The 19,294-nt window shown below is 44.8% G+C and overlaps 1 protein-coding gene across 1 annotated transcript in view; it reads left to right on the top strand.

The window, feature by feature from the left end:
* The first annotated feature begins 466 nt into the window (after window positions 1–466).
* The window catches only part of plppr4a (phospholipid phosphatase related 4a), a 47,927-nt gene continuing 29,099 nt past the window's right edge, over window positions 467–19,294 (top strand). Inside the window, exons 1-2 of the mRNA XM_072691446.1 lie at window positions 467–740; window positions 14,913–15,098. Of these exons, the coding sequence (XP_072547547.1) occupies window positions 663–740; window positions 14,913–15,098 (264 nt within the window). The 5' untranslated portion in view covers window positions 467–662. The remainder of the gene's footprint in view (window positions 741–14,912; window positions 15,099–19,294) is intronic.

Genomic DNA, 19,294 nt, shown 5'->3' with positions numbered 1-19,294 from the left:
CGCCCGTGAAAAAAGACCACAGTCGCACGCATGCACGCACGCACGCTCACACACTCGCTCTCAACCAAGCACACGCACGGGCAGGCGCGCGCCAGAAAATGGGTTTTTAGCACACCTCTGGTGACGTCACTCCGTCACGTTACCTATTCCTTTTTTCACCCTCGTTTCTCTCTCTCTCTCTCTCTCTCTCTCTCTCTCTCTCTCTCTCTCTCTCTCTTAGCCTCCAAACGCAACCGCCTCCATCCCTCCCTCCCTCCCTCCCTCCTCCACCTCTCCATCCATCCAGCCCTCCAGCCATCAGCTGTGCGGAGATATCGCGATGCCTCCTGCTGCTCTGGAGCTCTCAGCGTGTAGAGGATGCAGCTGCTGCAGCTGCTGCCTGCCTTAGTGCTGCAGAGTGTGTGTGTGTGTGTGTGTGAGAGAGAGAGAGAGAGGTAGAGAGACATAGAGAGTGTGTATGAGGTGGTGTGAGTGTATCCAAGCTGCTTCCTCACGCGCACAGATCTTTTCCTTCCCTCCTGGGTGCTGAAGAGGATGGGGAAGGAAGTACCAGCTTAGAGGAGCCCCTGTTCATTTCTGCTGGAGGGACCCTTCTCAGGGGGGGCTTTTTTCCCACCTCCTCTGCATCCAGAAGCACCTGGGGAGGCACCCGAGCGCTCGGCATGGCTGCGAAAGAGAGGCTCAAAAGCAAGATGAGCAAAGACAGCGTCACCCTGCTGCCCTGCTTCTATTTCGTGGAGGTAGGTTGAGCTGGGGGCATCTCGGCATGGTGCCAGTGTGGCAGACAGGTGGGATGTTTTCAGCTGTTGGTCGTGCCAGCGGGCTGGAGAGCATGCTAGATGTTCGTGGAAGTGCTGTAAGCGTTCCTGGGATTTGGAAAAGCACTGTCATTCTCACAGAGCCTGTTTGAATGGACCTTTGGTGATCGGGGATCAGGAAAACTGGGAATGCCATGAATTTATGAGCCGGGCTGCAGACCACACTAGATGTCCACACTAGAAGTGCTGTATGCTTTCCTGCCGTTCTGGCACCAGTCATGTTTGAATGGACGTTTGTTTGAACAAAAACATGCCATGTATTTTGGGCTGGTGGTCATTTCAGTGGGCTGTAGACCAGGACTAGTGCTGTAAGCTGTCCAGGTATCCGGGAAGGAATTGCCATTCTGACACCGAGCAGAATGGATGTTTGATTGGGCATCAAAAGGACTGTGGATGCCATGTATTTTGGGCTGGTGGTCATTTCAGTGGGCTGTAGACCAGACTAGTGCCATGAATTTTGAGCTGCTGGTGGGATGGATTTTGAGCTAATGCTCATGCCAGTGGGCTGTAGACCAGACTAAATGTTCATGGAGATGCTGGAAGCTCTCCAGGGATTTGGAAAAGCATTGTCATTCTGACATCAGGCTCATATGAATGAGCATCAGGAGGACTGTGAATGCTGAGCATTTTCAGCTGTTGGTGAACGTAATTTGGGATTTGGGAAATTTTTGTGATTCGGACATCCGAATGGACGTTTGAATGGGGCCACAGAAGAAATATGCATGCCATGTATTTTGTGCCATTGGTGGGATGGATTTTGAGCATGCCAGTGGACTGTAGACCAGACTAGATGTTCCTGAAAGTGGTTTAGGAATGGCATTGTAAATCTGACACCAATCTCGTTTGAACGGAAATTTGATTGAACATCAATGGAACTGTGAATGCCATGTAGTTTTGAGCTGGTGGCAAAGAGTAGATGTTCAACCCTACTCTTGAGTTAAGAAGCAATTGTCATCCAGACACCATGCAGAATGGACGTTTGATTGGACATTGGATGGATAAATGTTGAAGACCTGAGTAAATGGAAATGCCATATGGCATTCCAGCATCCGCCATGTTTGATTGGGCATCAAGAGAACGCTGAACTCTGAATGCCATATGTTGTCACATGAGCTGTTGCTCATTCCAGTGGGCTGTAGACCAGACCAGATGTTCATGCCCAGAAGTGCACTACCAAGCTTTTTCTGGGATTTGGAAAAGCATTGTCATTCTGACAATGTCATTCTGACGTTGTCATTCTGACAACGGGGCAGTGGTGGCTCAGCGGTTAGAGCACCGGGATATCGATAACAGGGTTGTGGGTTCGATTCCCGGGCTCGGCAAGCTGCCACTGTTGGGCCCTTGAGCAAGGCCCTTTACCCTCTCTGCTCCCCGGGCGCTGGAGTTGGCTGCCCACCGCTCTGGGTGTGTGTCTGTACTCACTGCCCCTAACACATGTGTGTGTGTGAGTGTGTGTTCACTACCAGATGGGTTAAATGCGGAGGACACATTTCGCTGTACAATCTAGGGAAAGACTTTGAGGCACAGAGCAGAATGGATGTTGAATCTTGAATCCTATGTAATTTGACAATGCTGGTCATGCTAGTGGGCTGTAGGCCAGACTAGATGTTCATGAAAGTGCTGTGAGCTTTTCTGGGACCCCAAGTTTGTCTGTGTGGACATTTGAATGGACATTTTGTGTTAGGTTAGACTAGGAATGCACCGATCCGGCTTTTTCAGTTCCGATACCGATACAGATACATAAACTTTGCATATCGGTCGATACCCGATACGAGTCCGATACTATTGCTGAATTAATAAACCGTATATCTCACCATGTTGGAGAGACTTAAGGCATCAGGATTGACTTCAGCATTACTTTATTGATCGGTCTAATTATCCGATACCAGATCAAGCTAATTTTGTTGATATCGGAACCGATATCCAATCCTAATATCGGATTGATTCATCCCTAGATTAGACTACCTGTTCATGAAGTTATAGTCTCAGAACACATAAAGAGGTGTTCTGATATCTGCAATGTTTTAATAGATGGTTTCATGGTCATGAAGTGAAGTGGCATTATTCAGATTCAGAAGGTATTCAGAATGGCATGGATGTTCTGGTACCAGGTACACTGGAGTGGACAGTTTGATGGGCATCAAGTAAACTGACCTAATGGGCATCAAGTCCTCTAAGCTACAGTTTTTTTTTGGAGCAACTGTCAGGCTGTTAAGTTATACGCTCTTAAAAATGGGTCTTGAGTGATGCCATAGAAGAACCACTTTTGGTTCTATAAAGAACCCTGATTGTAATAGAGATGTGAGAGTGTGAAGAACCGTTACATGAAGGTACTTTAGACCTTCAAAGGTTCTTCATTCTCACAGCCAGGTTCATCTCTATTACAAACACGCTTCCATATGGAACTATATTTGGTTCTTCTATGGAAAAGCTCATTAGAACCATGGGCACCAAGTGCATTGGCGTGACTTCTGAGCTAATGGCAATGCCACTGTGTTCTAGATTGGGTTTATAAGCTTTGTGCAATTCAGGAACGCAGCGTTATTCTGACACCAGGCACGTTTGAGTGGGCATCAAGCGAACTGGCATAATTAGCTCTTCCCTCCCAGCTGGACCTTAATTCATCAGCGCTGCACAGCTGTGGGCAGTATCTTGCCCAGATTCTACTACTTGCAGGTTTCCTAGTCTTGAGACAGCCCTCCAGAACAACACTATGTGAGAATGCACTACTGTGACAAAAGTATTGGGACATCTACTTATTCCCTGTTTCATCCGAAATCAAAAGTATTAAAAGGAGTTGCTTTTGATCCTGCTTTTGTTGGAGTAAGAAGAAGGAGCATGGCTGTGAGGATTTGATTGAGTGTTCGTGAGGTCAGGATGTTGAATGCTGCCCAGTCCTTCTTAAAAGTAGAATCAGGCATTAGGCAGCATGGTGCCAATAGTCTTAAAGTCATGTTGATCTGCTCCAGAGAGTCCTATTCCACTGGCAGTACTTCTATACAGGGGCTAGACAAGCTGTGTGTGTGCATTTGCACATCCATGTCAGCAACAGGTACGACCAAGTAGTAGTTGAATGCATTCATTAGCAGGGGTGTCCACAAACATTTGGACATATAGTGACCAAACTGCAGCTTGAGTGTGATGTTCGTTGGTTCATACGCAGGCACAGGAGACCTGTTATGACATAGTCTGTGTCACGCCTGCCACATGCACACACAAGCTGTGGCCTGGTTACCGTAGCGCACTGTGCAGGAATGGAAATAGGACAGGTAAGCTCCTGAGGAATGGCCAACATGCGTACAGATGGCAGGACTGCAGCTGGGGTTTTTGCTGGGGTTTACGGTGCTTTTACTGGATGAAAATCTACTAGATTTACTTCATTTAGTTTAGTAGAATCAGTTTTATCTTCAAGTAATATTAGATACATGTTTAAAAAAGTGTGTATACACTCATCTATAGTCAAGCCGGAAAGTCTGCACACCCTTTTCACCTTCTCTATGGTTTATTACGTTTATTACAGATTTCTTCTACAATAGATTCAGTTCATTTTTTGTTAAAATGTCTACACAAAATAGCAGGTTTTAGACATATGTGCTAATTTAATCAAAATTAAATTAAACGCCCTTTAATATGACACCCAAAAGTGAGCGGCTGAGGTGCTCACTTGTTTCCACTGGTACTGCTTGAGATGTTTCTACAAGTTAATTGGAGTTCACCTGTAGTAAATTCAGCTGATTGGACATGATTAGGGAGTGCCAGCACCTGCCTATATAAGGTCCCACAGTTGACAGTCACATGTCAGAGACAGGACTGTGTCAAGGCCTTGATCTGGAGAAGGGTACAGAAATTGGCTGCAGTGTTCCAGGTCCCAAAGAGCACAGTGGCCACCAGCATTCGTAAAGGGAAGATGGTTGGAACCACCAAGAATCTTCCTAGACCTGAGAGATCGGGCCTTGGCCAAGGAGGTGAGTAGGAACCCCAGTGTATCATTGCGAAGATGGGGGACCCTGGTTCAGAAGATTGACCATCAGCAGCAGTCCACAAATCATGCCTTTATGGTAGAGTGGCCAGACTGAAGCCACTCCTTAGTAAAAGGCACATGGCAGCCCACCTGGAGTTTGCCAAAAGGCATCTAGAGGACTCTGAAACCATGAGAATCAAGATTCTCTGATCTGGTGAGCAGAACTTTTTGGCCTGAATACCAAGCATGGAGGAAACTGGAGGAAACCAGACACCGCTCATCACCTGGCTGGTGCCATCCCTACAGTGAAGCATGGCGGTGGCAGAATCATGATGTGGGGAAGTGTTTCAGCAGCAGGACTGGGGTGACTGGTCCTGATGGAGGGATAGATTGAGCACTGTGAACCTCAGACTGGGGCGAAGATTTACCTTCCAACATGAACCTTAACTTAAGAAGTGGCTTCAGAGAAAGTCTGTGAATGTCCTTAAGTGGCCCAGCCAGAGCCCAGACCAGAACATCTGTGGGAGGAGCTGAAAATGGCTGAGCACCGACACTCCCCATCCAACCTGACCGAGCTTGCAAGGATATGCCAAGAGGAATGAGCACAAATGTCCAGAAACAAGGGTGCCAAGCTCACAGCTGCTTTCCCAAGATGCCTTAAAGCTGTAATTGCTTCCAAGGTGCATCAACCAAGAATTAGGCTAAAGGTGTGTACAGCTATACTTTTGGGATGAGTTGAGGAGTCAGGAATGAGGGGGGCTGGTGATCATTCAACATTGTGACCTCACTAACGCTCTTGTCACCGAATGCCATCAAATCCTCACAGCAATGCTCCTAAAAATCTACTAGAAAGCCTTCTCTGGACAGTAGAGACAGTTACTCCAACAAAAGTAGGATCAACTATTTTTATTACAAATTTCTTTAGAAGAAACAATGATTGAGCAGATGTCTGAAAACCTGAGCATATTTTTAATAGTTTTACTTTGCATATAAAAATTGGTTATGGCTTTGGGATGTGATCAATGACCTCATGGTACTGGTGAAGGATTTAAGTTACCCGACTAGATACTGCACTGAAGAAGCTCCACAGAGTTGATAGATTCTACATTGGAGGAATGCTCTTTGTGTGAGTCTTATGGGCAGTTTCATCATGTAATGACAAGAATCATGACTTAGGATTGATGCCACTGGGGTTTTATCTTTTATGAGACATGTTTAATATTTTATAAGAGATATTCCATGACATACTTCATGCTTTTCAGTGGCTGTAAGTTACTGAAGGATGTAGAGATCTTTTCCACACTCATCTTTCTGTGAGTAATATGCTTTAAATATAACATGACTGGCTGAATAGGACTTGGACAGTTACAAACACTAGCCCATTCGTTGCTCCACAGTTTATCTAAGTCAATTAAAGAGCTGAAACTGTACTATAGTGAAAGTATGGTACTGTATCCCAATCTAGCTCAATTGGATTGTAGGACTGTACTGGACGTTCTCTGGTGTGTTTTTGGGCCACCACAAAATGGCATCCTCCCCAAAATAGAGAACTGTAGGACATTGTTTCAGATACAGCCTCCAGCCTTTCTTGCCTGTATGTGCCCATTTGCTGTGCCTTGTTTCAAGCCTCCCTCAGTCACTGTCTGCCTCTTTGTCTGGAATAAACACTCCCCTCACTTGCGACTGACCCTCTCGTCTGGATCCCGCTCACGTTCTACACCAGGCTTTTTCTTGTAGGTAGACGCTTTAGAGCGCTATTTTCTGGGCGTCCATCAAACTCATCTGAACGAGCTGCTTCTCACACGCTGTTTGCTGCTGTCCACACACCTCTTATAGAGTCCCACATCAGGCTCTCAATAGGGTTTCAATCACCTGAACTTCCTCACTCCTCGACCCACTCCACCACCTGATGAGCAATGTGGGGTCTCGGATTGTCTTGTTGGCAGATCAGATCAAGTCACTGTATAGACATACACTACATGTTCAAAAGTTTGTGGACACCCCTTCTAATGAATGCATTATTCGGCTACTTGCTGACAGAATAGGACTGGGACAGATCTGGGGCAGATGGCACCATGTCTAGCTTGGGCAAAAGGGGGTTACAAAGCCCCCCCAGCATTGAGGAGCTGTGGAGCAGTGGAACTGTCCAATAGTCTAGGATGAGTTGAAGTTGAGGTGGGATGGTGATTATCCAGCTCCCTGACCTCTTGTCATCCTGACCTTTCGCTTTTGTCACAGAATGCAATCAAATCCTCACAGCTATGCTCCAGAACCTTGTAGAAAGCCTTCTTCCCTGGACAGTAGAGATGGTTACTTCAACAAAATCTGGAAAATCTATTAATACTATTAATATCGTAATACCCTCGATGTTGGAAAAAGCAATGAATGAACAGGTGTCCCAATACTTTTGTCAATATAGTGTATGAATATCTGGCTGCCAGTGTACTTATTTGTACTTATGAATGTATATATTTTACCGAAATGTACACAACCAAAAGTGCTGTAAAGCTAATTTCAGATGTTTGATTGGTTAGAGCGTCCACCTTTACCCTCCTTGCAGCTTCCAATCTTATCAGGAGACACCTTCACACCTCCTGTCCAAGATCCAATACACACCACCTCATCTGTTAAACATGGTGGTGGTGGTGGTGGTGTTCTGAAATCTGCAGGAAATCTTTTACACTTCCAAAGTTCACTCTACAGAGCTTCTCACCCTCCCAACAGTCCCAAACACATTCAATGATGTTGAGGTCTGGAGCAGCAGCAGCTTCTTTGTTTGGATGATCTTCTGGCTTTTCTCAGTAAGAGCTTCTCGATGAGCTCCACATCCTTTCACACCCACAGCCTTGGGTTTGTCTTCTCACAGTGGGAGATGCATGGACACAAACAGAACTGTGGATGTTTTCAGATCTGACAAAGCGAGAGTAGAGCTTGAAGGTTTAATGCTGTTTATCTGATTGGGGGCAGTGTTGGTGGTCTTGTACTTGACAATTGAGTCCTATTATCTGTGTGTTTTAAATAATTGTGGAACTCCTGTGGATTATCTTCCATCTAATCTCCTGGAAAGTAAAGAACGTAATGTGTTTGTTAGACTGGAAATGAGATACATGTTTCGTTTGTTTATTTGCACAATTTAAAATGATCAGAAAACATAGATACCATAATATGCAGTGTGTGAAGAGGCAATCGTGGAATGGAGATTGGACTCTGACTGCATTGCATGTAATTGGGCCTGTGTGAAGTCGGCAGCACTGTAATAAAATCCGATTAGATAAACAGTGGCATTTCTGCTTTTAATTAAGTTCAATCTAATCATCACAGCCTGCTTGGGAGTTTAGACTCAGCCCATTCAGAGATGTTTCCAGTACCCACAGTGATGAATTGGAAAGGCAGGCTGAAGCCCACATCACTGTTAATGTGCTTGCCCTGTCCATCCTTGTAAATGAGGTCTAGCTGAGAGGGAGTGCTATGTATGTGTATGAACCTGCAGAGGCTCTGTGATTAACAGCCCTCACCGGCTAAAGGAGCTCTTTAATTTCTCATGATTACACTCAAGGTATGGTGAGATTCGGAGGCTAATACCAATAAGAAAAATTAAAAAAAACACATGTCGACTTGCATCCATTCCCTTAAAATTACAAATGTAGGCCAAGTGCGCAGATTGGTCCCCAGAGGAGGACGCGCCTGTTTGATCGTTCCTTCAAATGGCTATAAATGGAAGCCGAGGAGATGCTGAGTTTAAGCTCTGCGATCTGACACTATTGGAAACCGTATCTTACAGTGGTCCAGATGATTGGTCCAGATGACGGAAGAGCTGTAGCATACAATCCAGACAAATTAGGCATATTATCGCTGCCATTCAAAAGCCTCGGATCTCCAAAACAGCAACTTCACAGGAAAAGGGAAAATCTTCTTAACTTTTAGTGAAAGTCAATGTAAAAGATTTTATTCCACGTCATTTTGGCACATTTCTAATGCTCAAGGCATTCGGTATGGTGCCATTAGGTCCATGTCTATCTGCTGCAGAGAGACATGGTATTCTATGGGTAGTTCTTCTCTACAGGGACTAGACTGGAGTGGACAATCTGTGCCAGCAATGGGTGCAACCTAAAATAGCTGAGTACATTCATTAGGCATTCATCTACCCTGCGAGAGAGGGCAGATAAGCAAACACTGCCCTTCCAGTCTGATAAGGGACTGTTAAAATGAGAGATACGAGGTACAGTATTGCCTCAAAGTGAAATATTCTCATTGAATACTTTAAAGTTGAATGTGCTGAAAACAAAATCATACAAAAATCATCAATGGAAATCAAATTTATAAACCAATGGAGGCCTGGATTTGGAGTCACACACAAAATTAAAGTGGAAAAACAGACGACAGGCTGATCCAACTTTGATGTAATGTCCTTAAAACAAGTCAAAATGAGGCTCAGTATTGTGTGTGGCCTCCATGTGCCTGTATGATCTCCCTACAGCGCCTGGGCATGCTCCTTGCCACAGCTCACATTGATGTGCCATCCTGGATGAGCTGCACTACCTGAGCCACTTGTGTGGGTTGTAGAGTCCGTCAACATTCAAAGTGATCAAAACATCAGCCAGAAAGCATAGGTACGAAAGCCTAGAAGTGGTCTGTGGTCCCCACCTGCAGAACCACTCCTTTATTGAGTGTGTCTTGCTAATTGCCAATAATTCCCACCTGTTGTCTATTCCATTTGCACAACAGCATGTGAAATTGATTGCCAATCAGTGTTGCTTCCTAAGTGGACAGTTTGATTTCACAGAAGTTTGATTTACTTGGAGTTATATTGTGTTTAAGTGTTCCCTTTATTGTTTTGAGCAGTGTATATCAGAACTCCTGTAGACTCCTGTGTGCTAGTTTGGGGATGTCTCCATACCCTGACCCATTTGCACCAGTTTAAGTTGAAGTTTTTTAGACAGAATAAAAGCACTTCTTTTATGTGCCTGGATAAAAGTGTCTACTAAATGGCACAAAATGGCATCTGTGGAAGGAAAGACTTAGTCTTGTGGTCTGTGATGTGAAGGAAATAAAATCTTTTCAAGATTTGAAAGAAAAAATGATCCAAAATGAACCAAAAACCATGTCTTGATGTTGACATCAGACAGAATGGTGCCTAGAAGAGAGGCTCAGCTTGGCTGTCTCGAAGGAGGTGTTCACCTCGCTGCAGTAGAGACGATGACGCATCCTTCTGACACACTGGATTGAAGTTTACGCTCAGTCAAATGGAAGCCAACTCTTTTCATACTGCAGCTGGAACTCCTGTTGTTTATAGGCCTTATTCATGGGGATGCACTGTTATCTGCCAGTGCTGATACATAAACATTTATGAATGTGTAGAAATTGGGACGCGGCCCAGTTGGATCAACATAATTGTGACATCTATTTCTGTAGAGTTAGAAACACAGTAAATTTAATCAAATGTAGATATTTTGGTGACGTGGTCCAGCATCCAATGTACACACACAGCTTGTCTGGTCCTTGTAGAGAAGAAGTACTGCCAATAGAATAGGACTCTCTGGAGCAGAGCAACATGATGAAGCTACTGACACCATGCTGCCTATTGCCAGGCGTGGGCTAGTAGAGGGGTATAAAGCCCCCCAGCATTGAGGAGCTGTGGAGCAGTGGAAGAACTGTGTTCTCTGGAATGATGGATGGTGGAGCTCCATCCAGTACTTTTGGGACGAGTTGGAAAGTTGGGGATGAGGTGAGATGAGTCCAACATGCTTATCTCACTAACGCTCTTGTGGTTGAATGCAATTAAATCCTCACAGCAATTCGCCTTTCCAAAATCCAAATGAAACCTCACAATCCCCAACTACCCAGCTCATCCCAAAAGTACTGGATGGAGCGCCATGCATTATTTAAAAGAACAGTTCTTCCACTGCTCCACAGCTCCTCAATGCTGGGGGGCTTTATTCCCCTCTAGCCCACGCCTGGCATTAGGCAGCATGGTGCCAATAGGTTCATGTTTATCTGCTCCAGAGAGTCCTAATCTATTGGCAATTAAATCCTCACAGCGATTCTCCTCCAAAATCTAGTAGAAAGCCGTCTTCCCTGGACAGTAGAGACCCTTGATTTTAGAAGAAACAATTAATGAGCAGGTGTCCCCATACTTTTGTCCATGTAGTATACTCCTAGTGTCATTTCTTGGCTGTCCTGGTTTGTTCTTTAGCTTTTTTAACCTATCCAAGTGTTGTAATTATTCATTACAGTGGGACAGTTCCTCAGTGCCTAGTGTGGCCTGAGGGTAACCGTGTAGTGCTGTGTCGTTCACTACTTGGATCACCTACCCAGCTTCAGGCGATACAAGGAAAAAAAAACAAGCAGATGTTTTACTGAGGCTGCGAAAAAGCCTTATGTATATTCACGTCACTGTGACCACTGCCTTCTGCATCACAAATCTGACCTCATGTTGAACCAAAGCTGCAGTAGAAGTGACAGCAGCTTCAGGGCAGCGAGTGCAGTCAAGTTTCTTCTTAGCTCTCACGACTCCTGGAAGAGTGTGGTGCTTTTTAAAGGAACTGGAAAGCAATCAGACATGCAGACAGTTTTAAGGGCCTGCAGCCTTTTTTTTAGAGCCGAATAATCAGTACAGTAGGAATGGGCAATGCCACAGAATACATCTCAGAAGTCCCTCAGAACTCTACCCTCTGAAGCAGACCATTCAGATGCCACCTGCATACCCTGATCACATGTAAGCTCCCCGGACAGAAAATTAGCAAGGTGGTAGTGACTTCAGGCTCCTGCAGATGGCACTGCACGAGGATGATGGGGCTGTAAATACCTGCTGGGTGTGTTACAATACTCAGACATTGAGAATAGGTGGGACAGTGCAGTGAGCGTCTCATTGGATGCAAAGCTGATATACGTAATGATTGGCTAAAAGGGATTGCATTTCCACAGTGTGATGGAAGTTGCTGAATCTGCAGGTGTATGGAAGCAGACGGTCATACGGGTCTACCAGCAGTGGCAGAAATACCAGTCTGTTTTAGTGCAGTGGTCCAGGTTCCAACAACAAGTCAGCTGGAGAAATTTCCCCTCAGTTGTAGTAAAGGGAAATCTTTGTGGGCATTTTTTATGCTTACAATTTAATGGAAACAGTTTGTGGAAGGTCCCCAGTGCACAAAGCAAGCTCCAAGAAAGTTATGGTTGGGTGTGTTTGGTGTGGAAGCACTGGACTGGCCCACACAGAGCCCTGACCTCAACCCCGATCGCACCATTGCGACAAACTCACAAAGACACTTCTGGATGAATGGACAAAACATCCCACAAAAGTTTGAGAGTGGAAGCTGTTGTAGCAACAAAAGGGGGACCTTTTGGCTGGCCTATGGCTGTAGAATGGGACATCGCTAAAGCTCATGTAGGTGTAATGTGTAGGTGTCCCAATACTTTTGTCCATATAGTGTATTAAAAGGCTACAAAGTAAAGAACTTCCTACAGCAGTTTTTAAAAATTACATATCAGTAATAGAAGTACCAACATTTCAGTGGCAGAATTCGAAAGTCTGGTAACGATTTAGGGTCTCTTTTTTGTAATTAAGCAGATATTAATTAAAATTGCTGAGTCATAACTGTGCCTGATTAGCAACACATTATCCCTGCAGCTTGTTTGTGTAGAAAACTGTATATCTTGACCTTGACTGCTGTGTAAACCAAAAAAGTGGGTTTAATGAATTCGTACACTATGTGTCCAAATGTTTGTGGACACCCCTTGTAGTGAAAACATTCCGCTTATTTTACGTTGCACCCATTGCTGACACAGATGTGCAAATGCACACACACACACACACACACACACACACACACACACATACAGCTTGTCTAGTCACTGCAGAGAAGTACTGCCAATAGAATAGGACACTAATGAGCAGGTAAACATGAACCTTTTGGCACCAGGCTAATTGCCAGGTGTGGGCTTGGGTGGGGTGGGGTTTAAAGCCAATTAACCCACCTGTTTGTAGCTCCCCCTATTACTAGCAATGCTCCCAACGATGCTCCTGACACGTGGAGCCGTCACCTGTCCACACCTAAAATATCAAATTATCTAGCAATGCCTTAGTAACAATTTAGCAACCACCTAGTAATACTATAGCAACCACTTTAAATAACAGTGACCCCTCAGCAACCTGAAATACTGTGTCAACCATTTAGCAATAGGGCAGTGGTGCTCAGCGGTTAGAGCTCCAGGCTATTGCTGCCAGGGTTGTGGGTTTGATCCCCGGGCTCGGCAAGCTGCCACTGTTGGACCAGCATCGCTTTAAGAGTGATGAGGGGAGAGAGCGCCATCTACCCACTCAGGCATTCGAGCTCCGAGTGACTCAGCGGTCTAATGCGGTACCACTATGGCCTGAGGGTCATGAGTATGAATCCCAAACCATGCCGCTTTGCAAATTAGACCACTGAGCCACTCGGAGCCTGCTACCTGTGTTTTAACGGCTTACAGATTCCTCTGGTTTGATGAAAGCTCATTTCTAGTGTGCTTTGTTTCCTCTGCTTTAAACTGGCCTACATTCCTGTTTTGACAGTTCTTAAGGATGCGTGTCTTCAGGGAGCATCCTGTAACGCCAGCTTATTTTTGGTCTGAGCTGATTTTGATGGTCATCATAGCAACAGTAACTAAGGAGAGGCGGGACTTGTCAGAATATTGTAAAGGGGCAGCTGAGACATATAAAAGAAGTGATCTGCCAGTGCTCTGGTTGGTTCAGCGTACATCCACTGTGTGTTTTGTGTTAAATGCACCACGGTTGGAGTTTGCTAAACCCTGGAGATGTTGCTGTGCACTTTTCCAGGACTGTACCATAGCCACAACACAGCAGCACCATAACAACTACCTGGAATACCACAGCAACCACTTAGCAAGACCAGCATGTAGGGCAACCACCAAGAATGTTATGGACATAATCTAGCAGTGCCTTAATACCACTTAACACCTGCAAAGATACAGTGTTAACCACCTTAGCAACCACCTTCCATTCCATAGCTACAATGTGCTATAACTAGTATTACACCACCAGCAACCTTGGATACCTTAACAACATCCTGAAATACCATAGCAGTCACCTGGCCACACCTAAAACACTATAGCAAACCATGTAGCAATGCCTAAGTAACAATTTAGCAACCAACTAGCAAATCCTAGCAACCAAGTGCAGTAGCATAGAAGCTAACCAGCAGTATACTACCAACAGCTGTGGATACCTTAGCAACACCCTAAAATACCATAGCAGTCACCTAGCTACCATAGCAACTAGTTTAAATAACGGTGACCCCTTTGCAACTTCCAAGCGACAACCTAAAATACGGTACCGACCATCTAGCAATGCCTTAGTAGCAACATAGCAACCACCTACCAAATCCTAGCAACCAAGTGCAGTAGCATAGCAGCTAACCAGCAGTAAACTGCCAACAGCTGTGGATACCTTAGCAACACCCTAAAATACCATAGCAGTCATCTAGCCACACCTAAATGCTATGCTATAGCAAACCATCTAGCAATGTGTTAGTAACAATTTAGCAACCACCTAGTAATACTATAGCAACCACTTTAAATAACAGTGACCCCTTAGCAATCTAAAATAAAAAATTGTCGACCATCTAGCAATGGCCTAGCAACAACATACCAACCACATAACAAAATCCTAGCAACCAAGTGCAATAGCACAACAACTGTGGATACATTAGCAACACCTTGAAATACCTTAAACGCCACCTACAAGCACTATAGCAACCACTTAAGATACCGTAGCAACTGCCCACCAACAAAATAAAATACTGAACTAATACTATAGTAGATATAATAATATATACTAAACTACATTTCATAAAGGAAAACATGCGTATAATGTTTTTTTTATGTGTCTAATTTTAACTCATTAATTAATTTATTTGCTTTGATGTATTTGTTAGTTTGTTTCCATTTTAATTAATTATAGTTTACCATCATTATCATCACTACTGGAAAACTCTTTACTTTTCTTGGTTTTAGATCATATTAATAATTTGTTTTCATTTCTGTCCATTTTTAATAATATTTCTATTTTTAGCCTGTATTTAATTGATGCTGCTACTTTAGTATATTAGTACACTATAGTAACTCCCTTTCCTCTCTTGCAGCTCCCAATCCTGGCCTCCTCAGTGGTCAGCCTTTACTTCCTGGAGCTGACGGACATCTTCAAGCCTGTGCATTCAGGCTACAGCTGCAATGACCGGACCCTGAGCATGCCCTACATAGAGCCCACCAAGGAGGTCATCCCCTTCCTCATGCTCTTCAGCCTTGCATTTGCTGGACCTGCAGCCACGGTCAGTCTCAGTCTCTAGACTAATGATTCCTGATCCCAGATTATCTACACCTATTTGAGCTTTCCCTGTCCAGATGTTTCCCGCTTGGAAAAAATGGGAAGAAAAATGGGAAAATCGCGGAATTTGATAAACGTCTTAAGAGGACATTAATGCTGTGTGCTTTTACCCATTTTCATTATAAAAGCTAATGCAAATAGAGTGTGATTGCTGTCTCCTGAGCGCAGCATTTTGACTGTGACATGCTTTCATGTTGCCGAACTCTGGCGTGTTGGTTCTCCCCACTGTTTCCCACTGGGAATTCTGAATGAGGTCGTATCGTTCTGATTTCTGAGTACAGTAGAAAGCAGCAAAACATACCTGATACCTGTTTATTATCAGTTATCAGTAGATGTACAGCATTGTGCAGAAGGCTCAGCCATATGGCAATATTGCATATGAATACATATTTCCAGAGGAAGGCAAGTATTCCCAGTCCCATTCAGCGCTGTGTTAGAGCTCCACACCTGCTGTGAAAGCTCCAAAGGGGGGCCAACTCCATATTAATGTCAATGAATTTAGAATGGGATGTCAAAAAAGGTCCTGTAGGTGTCCCAATACTTTTGTCCGTATACTGTAAGCTCCACTTACTGGTTAATTGTACTGAAAAAAAACCCTAAATGTTTCCAGTACTGGGATAAATAGAGTTTACACTGTGATTAGACTTTGTGTCATAACCTATAGTGTTGATGTTGTGGTCCTCTATCTACCCCATCGTGCCTTGGCTCTTGTAGCACTTATGACCTCGATTAATCTCTGAGTGGACTCATACATCAACTGGGGTATTTTCAGGCTGGACAAACTGTTGGTGATCCATCTCTGAGTGTCCAGCCGCAGGACAGTTTCCTCTGTCACGACTCCTTATCTTCTAATAGGGGTTTATAAGGATAGACTTCTGTGCCAAGTATCAAGATAACAGCACCCTAGCGACACATGCAATACCCTACCCAACACAATACCATAGCGACCACTTGACAGGACTGGCAACCCCCAAACCACCATCTAACAACACATTTACATTTAGCAGACGTTTTCTCCAAAATACCCTTAGCTAGTTTGAATCGGCTAGGGTTCAGCAACCCCTCTAATCTTAGACTCGACTAAACACAAGTCAATATGGAGACCATAGTACTCTTCTCTTCGCCTGAGTACTCTCAGAAGAGGAGGAGGGTCTTCAGTCTGGGTTTGAGGACAGCAAGCGTTGGACTCTGCTGTTCGGACACCCAGGGGAAGTTCGTTCCACCACTTTGGTGCAGGACAGTAAAACGTCTAGGCGCTCGTCTTCCGTGGATCTTAAAGGATGGCGGGTCGAGCCGAGCCGTACTTGAAGCTGGAAGGGCTCTCGGTGCAGATCAGCTTTGGACCATCGCTATCAAGTACGGAGGGGCTGGCTGGTCCAGTATTGGCTTTGTAGGCCAGAGTCAGGGGTCTGAATCTGATGACCTGGGCAGCAGCTACAGGAAGCCAGTGAAGAGAGAATGCAGCAGAGGAGTTGAACACAGCTCAGCTTAAAAGAAAATACCTTAGTTACAACATAGCAACCACATAACAACATCCTAGCAACCAACTAGCAATACTCTACTAATACTGTGGATGCCTTAGCAATGCCCTGGCATACTGTAGCATTCCAGGAATACAACTAAAACCACCTAGCAACACCATGGCAACCACCTAAGATACCAAAGCAACTGCCATCCAACAACATAACCAGTCCTTTTAACTTTTAGAACCCAGAACAATCATAGAAACACAGCATAAGTCAACATAATCTATTTAACTCTTTACCATTATATATCATATACATATCAGAATATTACAACCACCCCTGGTTTGGAATTTCCTCAGATGTCACATGACAGGGTTTGCTGCATGTATAAATAAGCGAGCACACCAGTCAGTTGTAGCAGAGCACAAAACCATCATCATGTGCAAGAGATGCAATCTGACTAATATCCAAAAGGGCAAAATCATAGAGTACCAGGTGAAGGTTTCTCCTGGACGCCCCCCAGTCCAGCCAGCACAGCGTGGAGGATGTGTTCAACTCCATCAGCAGCAGCAGCAGCAGCAGCAGCAGCAGCAGCTCACCTGATTTACCATCATTAAGCCCTGATTTACCACCAAACCAGGTGTTGATCTGAGGAGAACTCTAAATAATACTAGACTCCATGAGAGAGGAGAACTTTGGAGATGTTCTAATGATGAACACAGTGATGGAGAACCACCACCACTTTCTGTAGGAGTGTTATTATTAGTGTTTATTCTAATATCAGTGTTTTACTGAGGAGATAATCATGGGTGTAGTTCTACAGTAGGTAAGACACTGTACCGTGTTTACTGGAGGGTGGATGGGGCTACAGAGCGCTCTGTGACTGCGAGGGCTGAGGAGGTGCAGCTGCTGCAGGAATGGAAATGAATGTTGTCTTTCCTGAAGTGTGGCGCACGGTGTTGAGGTTGGGGGTTCGTCCGTTTAGTAATATGCAGATTATGCTGTCAAATTAGCATATAGTCCAACCTCAGCAGAAAGCGACTCCTCTGCGCAGGAATTTGCAGCTAAACTCACTGCCTCTGGTGACAGGTGCTCTCTCTCTCTCTCTCTCTCTCTCTCTCTCTCTCTCTCTCTCATTCACTCTGTCTCTCTCGCTTACTTTCTCTTTCTCTCGCCTCTCCCACTTTTTCATGCAGGTTCTCCAGTCTCTCTCTTTCCTCTCGCGCTTGCTTTCTCTTACTCGTCCTCTTTCTCTAATTCACTCTCTCTCACACACTCTCTCACTTTTCCCTCATGTTCTCCAGTCTCATTTGTTTCGCGCTTTCTCGCTTGTCTTCCTGTCTCTCTCTGTTTTTTTTTCTCTTTTCTCTTTCTTTCTCTCTCTCTTTTCTCTCTCTTTTTGTGGCTCATTATCTTTCTCTTCCTTTCTCTCTCTCTCTCTCGCGCATGCATTTTCTTTTCTTTCTCCCTCTCTCCCACTCACTTTATGCTTTCTCATACATGCTCTCTCATCTCTCTCTCTCTCTCTCTTTCTGTATTTCCCTCTCGCTCACTCTCTCTCTCTCACTCTTCCTCTATCTCTTCCTCTTCTCTCTCTCTCTCACACACTCTCACTCTCTCGTACTTGTCCTTTCTCTCTTATTCTTTGGCTCCTTTCTTTCTCTAGCTTCTTTGTTTCTCTCTCTGTCTCTCTCTCTCTTACTCTTCTCTCTCTCTCTCTCTCTCTGTCTCTCTCTTTCTATCTATATCTCTCTCTCCTTTTCCTCCTCTCTCTCTCTGCCCCCTTGCTTACTCTCTCTCTCTCTCTCTCTCTCTCTCTCTCTCTCTCTTTCTCTGTCTCTCTCTCTCTCTCTCTCTCTCTCTCTCTCTCTCTCTCTCCTTTTCCTCCTCTCTCTCTCTGCCCCCTTGCTTACTCTCTCTCTCTCTCTCTCTCTCTCTCTCTCTCTCTCTCTCTCTCTCTCTCTCTCTCCTCTCTCTCCCTCTCTCTCTCACACACAGACACACTCTCTCTCACTTCCTCATGCGTGTTATCCTCATCACTGTCAGCACAGTTTTGACTGTCGCTTACCCAGAATGCAGTCTGAGTATGAGCTGGCGACAGATAGGTCACGCTGTGGATGCATCACCAAGCCCCTCTGAGCCCCCCTCTCAGCACTGCATCCAGACCCAGACTGATGCTTTGCACGCCACTGCTCTTCTGACTGTCCCGAACGGCCTTTACACATCGCCTGAGTCACAGAGCAGACGGAGCAGAGCTGAACCAGGAGCAGCTGAAACCTTCACACAGAGGAGACGGAGGAGGCAGTGATTTCCCCTGCGCTCGGAGCTGCAGCATCAGGAAACTGTGTTTCAGCTCTATTTTAGGATCTGAAAAGAGGAACAGCTTCACAGTCGTTCTCCATCTGTGTTTCTATAGGAAAGGGATGCTTTTGGGAGTCATACTGAATTTTATGGATTTTTATGGCCACTTTATTAGAAACACCTACCATATACTTCCACTCACTGGCCACTTTATTAGAAACACCTACCTTGTGCTGCCACTCACTGGCCACTTTATTAGAAACACCTACCTTGTGCTGCCACTCACTGGCCACTTTATTAGAAACACCTACCTTGTGCTGCCACTCACTGGCCACTTTATTAGAAACACCTACCTTGTGCTGCCACTCACTGG

Source organism: Salminus brasiliensis, chromosome 11 (genome assembly GCF_030463535.1).
Source record: "Salminus brasiliensis chromosome 11, fSalBra1.hap2, whole genome shotgun sequence".
Taxonomy (NCBI): domain Eukaryota; kingdom Metazoa; phylum Chordata; class Actinopteri; order Characiformes; family Bryconidae; genus Salminus; species Salminus brasiliensis.
This window is presented reverse-complemented; position numbering and strand designations above follow the sequence as displayed.